Consider the following 14,778-nt stretch of genomic DNA (forward strand, 5'->3'; position numbering starts at 1 on the left):
CACATGAATGTATATTTTTCCATATTTATATTATAATTTTGTTCTTTTTTCATTTATTTATATTATATTTTTGTTTTCGAAATAAAATGCTAAAATTTATTTAATAACGCTTTTTATACTAATAATATTTAAATAAATTTTTTAAATATTTAAATATAAAAATTTATATCTTGGTGTGATTGCTTCTAATTAAAGTTACACATGTATGACATTTGTAACTAATATTAAGAAATTTATATGTATTCAATTAATAAAAAGATTTTAAATATTGTTATATTAAATTATATATGAATTAAATTCACAGTTGTAAAATTAAAATAATATAAAATGAAATCAAAGAATTGTCGATCTGTCATAATTTATTTTATTTAACTAATTAAATTGATGTAAAAATCTTTAAATATATTATTATAAGATAAAAAAAATCGAATTATTTAACTAAACGAAAATTTTATAATTTATTATTATCAAAGATAATCATTAATATCAGAAATTATATAATTATATGCTTTTTTTTTTCTTTTTACTGCATCTACTGGGAATACAAAACTGGCAATTATTGGCAAAGTTAATAATATCGAAATAAATCAATTTTTAAAAGTATACATTAATTGTTTGATTATATTTACATGTAACTTGAGTTAATTTTACAAAAAAATATAAAATAAAATAAATACGTAAATAATATATTTCACTAACCTTAATACTACGATTTTTTCATAATTCAAATTATGCTTCATTTCAAAATAATAATTTTTTATTTAATTCAAATTACACATTAAAAAAAAATTTATAGAAAATATTTATATAAAAAAAAAATAATATTTTACATTATATAATGCTATTTATGTTAGTCAAAGACAGACTGATATATTAAAAAAGCGCGGTTTCTTTGTATCTCGATAATATTGTACCTCGCAATATTTCGATAGTTTAAATCGATTCGATATATGACATAAATCGATATTGATTTGAATGATCCCTATTTATTTCTTAAGTATTTTTATTTATTTCTTACAGTAATAAAAATAATTTTGAGAATTAATTTAAAAAATTAACGCGAATATTTTCTTTATAAATAATTTCAAAGCATAAAAAATAAAACAATATGTTTTAATAATTATTTTATAAAATGAAAAATCTCACGAGAAATAAAAGCAATATAGTATATAAAGATAATATATTTCTTTTTTATTCTTATTCTTATTATATAAATATTCAATACAAATATAATATATTTATTGATTTTATTTTAGCACAAGATTGATCAATCAACATTGTTTAATTTCGTTTCTAAGTAACTATACAAGATTGTACTGTATAAGTATCTCTGTGATTTTAATATTTTTAAATTTAAAAATTATTAATTATCAATTTTTTATTGCCAAATATAAACTTTAATATATTTTAAGTGGAATATTTATATTTTATTTAATATATTTCATGTTTGAAAATATGGATAGTCATCTCACGAATCAGGAAAATGAACGCGAGGTAAGAAAATTTTACTTCATTTTCTATTATATCTATAAAATATTACAGATATTTTGTTCAATAATATTTTTGACCTAGTCTTTTTAATTTTTTAATTACCATTCTTCATAGTAACTTCAAAAACAAATTAAATTAAAATTACTTAATAATTGTGTGATTATTTTGATAACATATATATATTATTTCTTTTTTTATTTCCATAGGCGCCAAAATATCAAAACACTTATCGTTTGAATGCTTATAATCCTTTTAAAGTAGATCCAGTGGATAAGATTGTAAAAATGATAATGATAAATAAGTTAGAAGATATCTCTTATGATGGTACGGAGTGCTCGAAAATTTGTGAATCAGTAGCCACGGATATAAGAGAAAAAATAAAAAATTTGAATTTCGATCGGTATAATTATATTCTTAATTTAAATATAATGATATTTTGTATGATTAAAAAATTAAATAATTAATTGATTTAAATATTGATTCAAGTTAATTTTTCTTTAGATATAAAATCGTGGTCAATTTAACCATTATAGAGAAAGCGAATCAAGGTATACAATCAATTATGGGATTTCTTACGGATACCGAGAGAGATAATTATTCTACATTTACATACGAAGCTCGAACATTTTACGCTTATTGTTTTGCGTTTGGAATTTATTACGAATAAACGTTAATATTTTAATATTAATTCTTTGCTATTATTTCATGGCTACTTATACATGTTAATAAAAATATATTAGGGAACAAATGAAAAAATTTTTAACCTGCTTATTTGATTTTGATCATGTTTTACATGTGTCGCCAACGTCAATGGATGGTAGATTTGGGCATAAGATTTCGGGAAATTTTAAATATACATGTATGTGGATAATAATAATAAGAATCAATACGTGTGTGCATGCATTGATTTAATCATATATTCATTTATCTTCCGCCGATTATTGTGTCACAAGAAAATCATCATCAGAATTTTTCTCAATCAAAAATTTTCGGAATCAAAAACATTCTAGTAATTTATCCATTTAATCGCTTATTCAATTACAATTTTATTGCGCATTTTGCGCAATCGTGTTATTTTCCATCGCGTTTTTTTTTATAAATAATAAAATCAAAGAATTAATTAAATTTCTTACTGATATACGTTGCACTCTAAAGTATGATCTCATGTAGTTTATCAAAATTTTTTTCTAAATATAATACGACAGATACTATAAAGTAGCAAGTAGAAATGTACAATGAAATTATTGTTATTATAATAGATAAATCATTCTAAATTGAAGTTGTTATATATCTCAATAGTTATCTCATAAAATCATTATATTTAAAACTTGTATCTTAAATATCTTGATAAATGTGATGTCGAAATCACATGTTGATGTAAATGATTGATCGATAAATTGAACATTTTACAATATAATCTCGATATATATATATATTAACAATAAATTGTAAAAAATTAAATGAAAATCTTTGATTTCGTTATCTACGGGAATTCGATGAATCGAATAAATGAGTAATTAAGCGAATCAATTATTGGAAAAGATTTCATTTCAGAGAAATAATCGAAGAAACATAATTAAACATAAATTGATTAAATCACGTGCTGACTTTTATTATTATCTATGTATTTATACCTACATACATATGTATATACTTGAAATTTCGTGGAATCTTGTCTTGAAATCGATCGCTCATTGACGTAGCAAATATAAAATGTGTGATGTGTTCGAAATCAGGTAAACATCTTCAAAATTATTCTAAAATTTTTAATCAATTTTTTAAAAGATTCTCAATAATAACATACATTGTTTCAGATCATAACTCTATTTCTCCGTTATGCAGTTATAATAAATATAATACTAAAAGGAAAAGATGAATGATTCAAAGGATATTATATCTTGGGGAAAATATTTTCTTTATAAATGCAATGCTATGTGTAATCAATATTTGCATTTTTTTAAACAGAAATGCATAATTCTTCTTCCATTATAGGTCGATTCTTCTCATCATTTTAGAAAAGTATATGTACATATATCGTATACATGCTAACAATCTTAGTACACGTTCGAAAATATCCATTTGAATCTTGCGAAGCGTTAAGATCCAAAGCTGCTGATAGGCTCTTTCTTATAAAAGAGGAGAACACACAATCGAGTCACTTAATCGTCAAAGGTGAGCGAAGTAGTGTTTAATCAGCGATTGAAACGATAACTAATCATTTTGCGAAAGAGAATATAGTTGAATACATATATAGTTAATAAATAATAACTTTCTTAATTCTTCCTTCTTTTTCGAATAATAAATATGCTCGTCGTAGATAAAGATTTATATATTATATTTCTTTACGTTTCAGACATTGACAGAGTAGCTTCTTTCTCTAAAGAGAAATATGCCAAGTGCAAAAATCTTCGCGATATTGATCGCAATTTTTTGTTTGGAAAATGATTTAGCTTTAAGCGAATATTGTTACGTTGACGATAGAAATCCATTTTTGTTCTTCAGCACGAAAACTGCTTATGAGCATGTTCATGGTACCATAAACGATTCCAAACTGCCAAGTAGGTAACAAATTATCGTCTCGTGTTTACGCAATCGTGAATCACGATTTTTCTCTTTTTTTCTTTTCACAGAATGTGAACCATTGCAGATTTGGATGATACTTAGACACGGAACTCGGAATAGCGGCAAACATTGGATTAAAAAATTAAAAAATGACTTGCCACAGATCCAACGCGCTATCATCGAAAATCATGACAGTTAGTTTAATTTGTCTTTGATTTGACTTTTTATCGTTTCATACGCGATTTTTGATTTTTGCAACGATGCTTATTGCTTATATCGTTGCAGATGGTAAATTGTGCGAGAAAGATTACAACAGGCTAAAAGAGTGGGACAGATATAAACCTTTGCAAAACAAAAAGGCTGCACGATTGACAAAGCAGGGTAAACAAGACATGTTTTTCCTTGGCGTACGATTTAAGAATTATTTCCCGGAACTTTTCCAACCTCGTTCAAGCAACAGTTTGGAGAAACTGTATCAAGTAATTTTTTTCAAACATAACATTCACAATATTAAGTATTAAATAATTAATGTCCATGTTGATCCCTCACAGTTTAGATCGACGAAAACTCAACGAACAGTAGCTAGCATGGAAAACTTCATCAAGGGCCTCTTTAATAATATAACCTTCGACAATGCAAAAATAGTAGGGGTCCCTCAAGACACTCTATTACAAGTATTTATATATAATAATGCAATTTTGAAGTAAGCTTTCATACAAATCATTCCGTATAATTAATTAATCCGTTTCAGTACTACAAAATTTATGAACCATATTTGAACGAAACGGCTAACACGACAGAGATGTGGGCCGAGAGCGATGAATTAACGCAAAGCGATGAATACAATCAAATGATGAACAACATCAGCGAACGACTCGGTTTGCCAAACAACACAACGGATGAAATTTTCAGTACGATATCTCATCTTATTAATCTATAATTGTTTCGAACAAACTCTTCTATTCCATTGATCAGCTTCAACTTCAATTCAATTCAATTTTTTATTCAGCTCAAATCGAAGACGTGTACACTATTTGCTTGTTCGAGAGCGCTTGGTACATCAACGAAAAGTCTCCCTGGTGCGCCCCGTTTACAAAAGAGGATATAGAATGGTTTCAGTACAGGGATGATATGTATTTTTATTATCTTTACGGTTATGGCCAGCAAATGAGGAAAGATGTTGGATGTCCACCGTTGAAGGATCTGTTCAATCATTTTTCGTAAGTGTACATACTTCACATAATCGTATCTTGGGGAAAAAAGAAAAAAAAAAGAAATCAACGAACCTCCTATTTGCACAGTAAGATCTCTATAATTATAGTAAATTGAAAATTGATTAAATAAAGAATTTCACGCTGTAGCATCCGTTATACGCAGAAAAAGAATATCCAATAAATAACATTACGTATCGTTTCTTTTTTTCAGAAATTTGGAGAATGGAAATAAGAACGAACCGAAAGGTATTTTTTACTTCACCCACAGTGCTGCCCTTCAATTGCTCCTGTCCACGTTGGGATACGCGAAAGACCCGGAGCCTTTGGTACACGATACGAACATCGATAAGGCGAAAACAAGAAAATGGTACACAGCGAATCTGACGCCATTCGCTGCGAATTTAGCGGCCATTTTTTACAAGTACGAGAATTTCTCAGCCTCGCTTCAATCATCGATTTACTTGTTAGCCGTTATTCATTTTACTCTCGTTCCAATATTACTTTCAGATGCGACGACGGTTTCAAGGTGAAACTCTATTTAAACGAGAAACCATTAGATTACGAAGGATGCCCCCGAGGCATGTGCGAATGGAGTCATTTGAAGAAGATATTGAAGAATATAGCGATCAACTGTGAAACGGATAAAAGTGACGAGGTGTAATTATCGTTAAATTTTTGTTTTAAAATCATCGTATGACAAACGTCACGTGAAAGATACCTGAACGTACATATATGTGTACATACGTTGGAATCAACGAAGCTATGACGGCGACCTTATATTACTGTCATACGAAGCTGGCATGATGAACGATACGGTCACACGTTATGACACTTTCAAATTTAGCCACGTTCACTTTGCATTATCATTGAAATTATTATTATCCCTATCTTTTAGGAGATTTTAATTGCTTGCGTTGTTTGATAATATTTCTTTTTTTTCTTTAATCCAATTCACAGATTTTTTTTTTTTTTACAAATGTAATTTATGTGCCACGCGAATTTAGAATAGCAGGGTTAATGTATTAAGTAAGTTGTTTTATATGATATATTTTATACAAGCTTCTTTAATAAATTATACGATTTTTAATTAATAACAATTTTATAATGGATTTTAATGGTAATCTATATTTCTAATTATTATTCTATTATACATCCGTTATCTTGATCAATTTCGAAATAAATATTCTTGTATAGCATTATTTTTTTCTACTTTTTCGATTATTACGTAGTTTTAACAGCGTACGAAATAGACTGTACATATTGGAAGCATCGAAGCTTGACGACCTTATGTCAGTGACACCTGAACTACCGTGACCAATGCTGTTCACAATAGCTGTGTATATATACTTAAACGTTGCAATGGATGATATTGTAATATTCAAAATTATTCTCACAAAAAAACCTAATTAAAAACTTTGAAAATTGATCCGAATTGATCGTTTCGAATGAAAAAAAAAAAAAATATATATTATTCAATTAAAAAATCATCAAATTCACCGAGACGATGTTCCTTTAAAAATTGTCACAATTCAAAAATTCCTCTTTCTTTGAAACAAAGAAATAAACTAACAAATTTAAATTTCTATTTCCCGAAACAAAATCAAAAAAATTTATTTATCGACGGATTTAATTTATCGATTCGCTTAAGAATTAAATGAACATATTTCTTTTTTCGCCAATCCCTTAAAAGAGCTTAAACTAATAATTGCAAACGCGTTTGAAACGCGAAGTTTGGGCGGTCATGTTTTCCTCAGCTTATATTATCGATCGCGCGTGACGCTCGAAGTGACGGACCTTCACGATTTTATAGAACACACGAAACACACCAAGTTGAATTAGGGGAAGGATCAAAGGCTACGTACACTAATCGTACACTATACGCTGAAACTGTACGACTTTTACAACAGTACAAGCTAGGAGCAACGAGGCTCGACGACCTTACGCCAGTGGCACACGAGCTGCCGTCTCGAAAGGTGGTCGCGATCGACAATACGGTATTCCACGATCTTTTCACGCTTGATTCATATTTGAAAAGCAGCGGTCGTACAGTGGATACGATAATCGTGTTAACGGAATCTAACAGTAAAAAGAACAAACAGTTCGTGAAGAGAAGAGAAGAGAGTCGATCGAGTTCGATCCACTATAGTTGAATTTATGGAAAGATAAAATGAATGAAAATTAATCCGATAGTTGGAAATTTTTTATCGCGCAAGTTATATATCGAGGAGGAGGTTCTCGAATGAGATTTTCGTGACTCGTACGCATTAATTGGAAGGAAACACGTAATGAGAAAGGAACGATCGTAAGTTTCGACGGAGGATCGATCGCGTCGAGGTGTTTACGAAACGCTCGTAGGATACGATTTGCTTGGATTCGAACAAAGAGGTATCACGATTGGGTGAAAAGTGAATATTCGCTGTCGCTCGCACTCTCTCTTTCCAACTTTTTCCAGGGACCGATTTAATGCGCCGAAACAGGGCGTGAAGTTTGGATTCGAGGACTCGCTCTAGGTAATTTGTTAACGAGAAATTTTTCTCTCCTATTTGAATTGATGATATTTTTTTATTCGATACAACAACATTTTCGAGCAATTTTTCCGGTTTAAATTTAAATTTTAATTACGTTCTTTTTGAAATTTTTATTTCGTGGAAACTGCTCGCTTTTTTCTTCCTTGCGTTTCCAGGAATTATAATTTCAAATTTTTAATAATTTTACGCTCGTTTTCTCTCTCTCTCTCTCTCTCTCTCTCTTTTTATGACACGACATATAACAAGAGATAAGGTTTTAATTGAAGTAAAGTGAGGTAGGTCGTGAGAACAGTACTGGGATGAAATTCGTTTCGTTCAATTTTCAATGGAATGCTTATCTAGCAGGAATTTCATTTGAATAAATAAACTCGTCTCTGAATGATTAAATAGTTAAACAATAATGAAATCAGCAACCGTGACATTCACGTTCTACTTTTGCTCGCAATTAACAAATACAAATTATCGACGTTATTTATTCGACGACAGTCTGTTTTATTATCTTCTCCGCTATGATTCATATTGGACAGATCGGGCGAAGAGATGATGGTGCAATTAACTTCGTAATAAAGTACCAGATGTCTCTTTGTCTGAAAAATTTATTTCGCTTATTTCGTTATTTCCTATCATTATGCGGCGTTACATAAATAATCCATTACAGTATTAACTCGTTCAAGGATTGGAAAAAATTTTTAACAGCAGTTACATTATTAGATTTATATAAATGTAATGATCGTGAACGCGGATGTTTATGCAAATTTAATTTAATATATATATATATATACAGCTACAGAAATTGAAATAAAGATCCAAAAAGTATTCACTCTTCAAGTACTATAAAATGTATTTTTGTTTGGATATTTTACATCTTTAAATTTTCTAACGTAACGTTTTCCTTACTTTTTAACTCATCCTTTGAATTCCTTTCGAATAATGAAAATAGTAAAAGTCTGATATATCAAAATAGATTTATACAAAAATATATATCCTTGTGAAAATTGAGATGTATTCTTTTCCACGTGCACTTAGATGAGATATCGAAAATTTGATGATTTCGAGAAGAAATTAATTGTTCGAAATATAAGAGGAAAAATATAAGAATAACGTAATAGGCGAAATATTCCGGAAGAATCAGATCTCGGTACCAGGCATACACGACGCTTTGTACTCGCGGACACAAGGCATTAACTATAAGTAGGCCAAGTAGACTTATTAGACTCAAAGAAGGCTTTGCTAATCTAACCACTACCAATTGCGTTATCGTCAACTTACTTACTTACTCTTGAACTGCTCTTTTTAACAGCAATCCCGCCTTCATAGGTTCTTAATGATTCCTGAAAAAATTTTATTCCACCGATTTCGCTTCGATTCTATTCGTTCGATGATTATCATGAAAATCCAATATTCGAATAATTTGAACGTTATCTGAAAATTTTTTTCTTATATTTTCTTATCTCTTTTTTATTATTTTCCTCGTGGAAAAATATCACGTGATTCGTTTATCTTTCGCAATTTTATTTAACACGCAATTTAAACAGAAATGGGATTTAAGAATTAACACCTTTGGATTTTAAATTAGAAAGATGGATCCAAAAACGGATGAAAAAGGTTTCGAACCCAATTGCAAAAATAGTAAACACGAGGGACTGGAGAAACTTTTGAGAAATCTGTTTATTGCGTCTTCTCTCCGTAATTATGCAATAATGAGATGCGTGAACACATCTTAACTTGCACATTCACAAACGTGCACACGTTTATCCTTAACCTTGGTGCGACAGATATTCCTATCTGTGCAACGTTTGATTCTTCTCGAGGAGAAAGATTTCGAGAAGTTTTAAGAATGGAACGCCGATAGAACGAAATGGAAATTAAGGATATTTTAATTTTCTAACGCAAAATTTTAAAGGGATATCATAGTTCGAAGAAGATTTCAACGATCGTATCGTCAAATCTTCGTCGATCGCGATCGAAAAGTTGAATTTTCCATATTGCGTATATACGATGAATTTATATAAGATTAAATAATAAATGAAAGATACAAATCGGTTACATAAGATCTATTTTACATATAATTGGCTATAGTTAGTAATTTGTGAAGTCGGTAGTAAAGTGACATGTGACATCAGCACAGGAAAATGTAGGTTTACTGCACGCTGTACCACAATGAAACAAAACCGTTTTACGAGTTCTTAGAGTTGAAGAGAACGTGTTCGATCCTCCCAGTTGTCTTTCTTTGCCAGTTGACAATACGAAACTGTATTTCCGTATTAAAATTTCTGATATTAAATATGTAATTGTCAAAGTAGATATTAATAATAATAATAATTGAAAATATCAAAGAAATTATACACAAAGTGTCCTAGATTTTTCCGTACAAAGTTTGCTAATGGTCAACTTCTGTAGATTTCGTTTTACACAAATTTTTTGATGAATTTTTCGCGGAAAAATCTTCGACAGTTTATAACATTGGAATATTTTAAAGGATACGTTTTAATCTCGATTCGCAGATTCAACGGTGAAGCTTCAAAATGAACGCATACCTGCTATTCCTGACTTTGTTAATTAATCATGTTTACGCGCGTGATATTGATTACTGTTTTAAAGAAGAGAATGATCCGTATTTATACATGGGCACTAAAACTGCCTACCATTTTGTCTATCACAAAGACCGATTTCAAGAAGTGCCTAGTAAGTACAATGATAAATTAAAATATATGTTATTCTCAACGCTCGACCTAATTTTTGGCAAAATTAATTTAAATTTTTATTGTGAAATTTTGAAATTTTTCGTACTTCAAGATATTTTGTCGATCTTCTTTAAATTCTTTGACAATGATAATTAAAATAGTCTTTATAAATATTGTGCATGTAAATTTAAAAAATTTAAAATCTATCCCGCAGATTGCCACGCAAAGCAAATTTGGATGCTCGTTACGCATGGTACACGATGCCCAGAAGAGTCAGAAATCATCGAAATGCTCAAACTAACAGATCTTCAAACTCAAATAATTAACAATCACGAATCACGAAACAGTGAGTATAATTTTCTATTTCTTTTTTCTTTTTAATAAAAACAAAGAACGATCTTTGGAAAGATATATAAAACTCCGCAGAGAGGCACAGTTGAAATTTTTAATATTTAGCTCGCGATTGTGTATTTTATTATTCATCGAAAAAGTTTCGAGAAAAAGGTGTTCCCATTAAATCAAATGCGAGCATAAAGTTGCACGCAAATTCAGGTCATTGACATTTTTTCGTATCGATCTTCACTATACGTCGTTTTACGTGTTAATCAATAAGCACATTTCCAACAGTTAACCTTAGATTTATCGAGTCCACGCATGAATTAACCTCCTTTGAATTGGAACACGTCTAATCTCGAATCATTAATCTTTCGAAAATACTAGAAATGGATCGAAACTTGATTTACGATACTACTCGAGCTCGAAACTACTTTGTACAATTCTTTTTACAATTCTTAAAATTCTGGAAACTTTTCTAAGTTTGAATATTTTCTCTCTTTCCTTTTTTTTTTTCACAAAGAACGAATTTTTAAATTTTTAAAATTCTTCGAACTCTATTACTCGATTCTTAACTACTTACTTATACCTGTAATAACCGTTTAGCTTGGAAAAGACTGAATTTTCTTTTATTTCTTTTATAACTTTTATTTCTTTTTATAATTTTATAATTTTCAACCGATGAAGAGATGCAGTGCAATTTTTTTTATAATCTTCATTTTTCCATTTTCCTTTCCCACAGATGGACACATGTGCAACAAAGATTTAGACAATTTGAAAAAATGGAAGCCGAGGGAGTATATCGTGTTCGAGCGGGCGAAAGTTCTGGCACCGCAGGGTGTGGAGGATATGAGGTTGCTCGCGAGACGATTGCAAAGTAGTTTTCCCCGTCTTCTGCAACCGAACAGTAATGAGAACATTACCGACCAAGATTACGTGGTACGGTAATAAACGTATCACGTGTGCCATGTGAAGGAAAAAACTAACCATTTATCGATTTTATTAATTTATTTGATTGATTTATTTCAGTTCAAAGAATCCGATGCGCATAACAGTTTGGGCGCGTTTATGGAGGGATTGTTCAAGGATAGAAACGCGGTGCAGGTGGAAAAAGTTCCAGAAAATGACACTTTGCTCACGGTAATTACATTAAACGTGTAATACATTTATGTTAATTAAATAGAAACGAATTATATTCTATTTTCGTCGATTAATCATCCGATCAGTTATTATCATTGGTACGAATATATAATAATATTAGAAATTTATGTGTAATAACATAAATAACGATTCAAAATATTTTTTTAAACGTACTCTTAAAGATTAAATTGGTACCGTTTAATGATCAATGAAATATTTGAACAATATTGAATTTTGCAATATAAAAATTTAGTTTAGAAAATGCTATTATAATTGACAGATGTACAAAACGTGCGATTCGTGGGAATACAACAACATTTCCTACGACGAGGTAATCTCCTTCGAGCAGGGCAAAGATTTCAGAAATCTCGTGGAGAACGTCAGCCGACGCCTCGGATTTTTGTACAACATTTCCAAAGGTTAGAATCAAACAGAGAAACATATTTCAGAATTTTAGGCGCTCTCGTTTCGAACTCGGTTTTCTCGAGCGCCATTATTTTTCTTTCTTTCTTTTTCTTTTTTTTTTTTTTTTTTCAGATTCGATTCTAACGATGTACGATATGTGCCGTTACGAAAAGGCGTGGACAGTGACGCAACTCTCTCCTTGGTGTGCCGTTTTCAGCAAAGAGGAACTTCATGTACTCGAGTATCGCGAGGATCTCTACTATTATTACAAAGCCGGATATGGACGTGAAATCAATGCTCAGCTAGGATGCACGCTTTTGCAAGACATGATGAATCACTTTTGGTAATCTTCTCCTTTCTCTCTCTCTCTCTCTCTCTCTCTTAATTTTTTGATTAAATTTCTAAATGGATATATAAGTATTCTTTGAAATTATATATTTCGAATTCGAATATGTTTTAGGAAAGTGGAACAGGAGAACGAATCGAACGAGTCGAACTACCCCAAAGGCGTATTCTATTTTAGCGATACTATAAGTCTGCTGAATCTTCTGACAACATTGAACATTAATAAAGATCAAATGCAATTGACGGCTTTTAATTACAAGGAAATGGCGAAACGTCAATGGAGAACATCCTTCATATCGTCTTTCGCAGCAAATCTTGTCGCTATATTTTACAAGTAAGAATTTCCCCATTTATAATTCTAAATTATAATTTTTTCTTTTTCTTTTTTTTTTTTTTTATCACAAACGATAAAGCTATACTCTTTTCTCACTTCGAGAATTCTATTTAATAAGAAATTAATAAGAAAGATTTTTTTCTTTGTATTAATGATTCTATCATCTCGCTCTCCCTCTATATACGTATAAAATTAATTGGAAGAAAAAAATATCCTTGCATATAAAGGATAGCGAGACAATTATAAGAAAAAAACATAATTATTCTCGTTAAACGAAAATCGCCCGAGGTGGAACGGAGATATATCTGTTTGAAGTAATTAAAATATTTGTACAAGAGCAAAGAACGAAATCCTCATACTTGGACTCAAAACATTTTATTTTATTTTTCATATTCACGCTAGATGCGAGGCTAGCGACCAACCGAACAAAGTGATGTTTTACCTGGCCGAAAAATTGGTCATGCTCGACGAATGTCACGTGGGTCTCTGCGATTGGGAATATCTGAAGCAAAAGTTCAATCCTGTTCTCAAACAGTGCGATATGAAAATTTGTTGGAACGGTGTCGCCATTTCTCTGCCCAATTTCGTTCTCCTTACTCTCTCATGCTTCTCTTTAATCTTCATCAGGGAATAGAAAGAACGGTATACGTATATATATATGTTCTCTTTATTCGTAATTTAAAAAGAATAAACGCATAATACGTGAATCACAAGAAAGCGGAGGCATTTGAGAGTAAAACTTACGAAATCTTTCCCCTGTGGAAAAATATTTTTCCAACACACAGCTTTGAGAATATGTTCAAGAGCGATTGTGTAATTTTATCGAAATTAACTTATCGATAATCACTCTCCACACGTTTTACTCTCAAACGTATTTACACACCTTAACACAAGTATCGAATTAACCGTAATTATAGCTTTAAATTTAATGACAATTGAATAAATCGAACAATCGAAAACAATTGCAAGAATAGCTAAAAAAATTACGCTGCGCTTTCGGATCGTGGAAACGTGTATGTTCAATTAATATTAGTTTTACTCCTCTATACGTAATTTATACATACATACATACATACGTAATTTATACATTTATCGTTGTTTATTATCATCCTCATTTGTTTATACGTCACAAATATGTACTCGAGATAAGTAGAATATTATTTATATTATCATTTTTCCTAATAATCGTCCGTAATCGCGATTTTATTGAACAAAAGTAACGATTGTACAATTTATCGCCCTTCGCTTCGAACTTTTCAATTAATTTACCAACTTTTACGAATACTTTTCACGACGTAAGACTATCATGTTTCTATGTTAATATGCTTAATGAACGTATTTATTAAAATTCGAATCTCGCCTCTTTTTGTACGTTCACTTGTAATCGAAACTCATCTACGAATAAATTATGAGTAAATAAACGACTAATTGTATTTGTATATATATATTATTTTTTACTTCGTTTATTATTATCGATTTTTGAAAGAAAAATAATAATTACAATAGTTCGTCTCTAAATGAAGGATTAAACGATTGGTAATCGATGTGGATTCAAATTACAAAGGTATTTAAATAATTCAAAAGTGAATGTTGATAATACGATATCTTAATTATTTCGAACGTGTTATAAATTATTAAATCTGGACTCGATATATTTTTAACGTCTCTCGTATGACGACCTTCAATCTATTTTTTTCATAATTAGAAGCAAACAATTTCGAGAAGATAAGATGTTAATTTGG

At 30.2% G+C, this 14,778-nt stretch overlaps 3 protein-coding genes across 7 annotated transcripts; all 3 read left to right on the forward strand.

The window, feature by feature from the left end:
• Window positions 1–1,273: 1,273 nt before the first annotated feature.
• LOC105735685 (dynein light chain 2A) lies at window positions 1,274–2,179 on the forward strand. Its single transcript, XM_012487542.3, has 3 exons — window positions 1,274–1,494; window positions 1,698–1,891; window positions 1,993–2,179. Exons 1-3 carry the CDS (start codon window positions 1,444–1,446, stop codon window positions 2,156–2,158), a joined length of 411 nt encoding a protein of 136 aa, XP_012342996.1. The 5' UTR covers window positions 1,274–1,443; the 3' UTR covers window positions 2,159–2,179.
• An 82-nt stretch (window positions 2,180–2,261) lies between these two features.
• Window positions 2,262–6,358, forward strand: LOC100863336 (multiple inositol polyphosphate phosphatase 1). Of its 2 annotated transcripts, XM_012487540.3 has the most exons (11): window positions 2,283–2,500; window positions 3,046–3,227; window positions 3,306–3,663; window positions 3,845–4,049; window positions 4,122–4,247; window positions 4,339–4,532; window positions 4,605–4,727; window positions 4,805–4,964; window positions 5,063–5,273; window positions 5,479–5,688; window positions 5,775–6,358. In XM_012487540.3, exons 4-11 carry the CDS (start codon window positions 3,881–3,883, stop codon window positions 5,926–5,928), a joined length of 1,347 nt encoding a protein of 448 aa, XP_012342994.2. In that variant the 5' UTR covers window positions 2,283–2,500; window positions 3,046–3,227; window positions 3,306–3,663; window positions 3,845–3,880; the 3' UTR covers window positions 5,929–6,358. The 2 variants fall into 2 exon arrangements, with proteins under 2 accessions (XP_086764900.1, XP_012342994.2); XM_086908774.1 differs by lacking the exon at window positions 3,046–3,227 and having other exon boundaries at window positions 2,262–2,350; window positions 3,484–3,663.
• An 811-nt stretch (window positions 6,359–7,169) lies between these two features.
• LOC100869267 (multiple inositol polyphosphate phosphatase 1) lies at window positions 7,170–14,475 on the forward strand. 4 transcript variants are annotated; one of them, XM_031916950.2, is made up of 10 exons: window positions 7,170–7,652; window positions 7,720–7,777; window positions 10,300–10,480; window positions 10,694–10,825; window positions 11,555–11,751; window positions 11,842–11,952; window positions 12,233–12,371; window positions 12,490–12,700; window positions 12,818–13,036; window positions 13,439–14,475. In XM_031916950.2, the coding sequence occupies exons 3-10, from the start codon at window positions 10,321–10,323 to the stop codon at window positions 13,668–13,670; spliced, it is 1,401 nt and encodes a 466-aa protein (XP_031772810.2). In that variant the 5' UTR covers window positions 7,170–7,652; window positions 7,720–7,777; window positions 10,300–10,320; the 3' UTR covers window positions 13,671–14,475. The 4 variants fall into 4 exon arrangements, with proteins under 4 accessions (XP_031772810.2, XP_003694371.2, XP_031772811.2 ...); XM_003694323.4 differs by having other exon boundaries at window positions 7,173–7,777; XM_031916951.2 differs by lacking the exons at window positions 7,170–7,652; window positions 7,720–7,777 and adding an exon at window positions 9,953–10,082.
• The last annotated feature ends 303 nt before the right edge of the window (window positions 14,476–14,778 follow it).

The sequence above is a fragment of the Apis florea genome, unplaced genomic scaffold, assembly GCF_048593485.1.
Source record: "Apis florea isolate Af1SG1 unplaced genomic scaffold, ASM4859348v1 contig_3081_pilon, whole genome shotgun sequence".
NCBI lineage: Eukaryota > Metazoa > Arthropoda > Insecta > Hymenoptera > Apidae > Apis > Apis florea.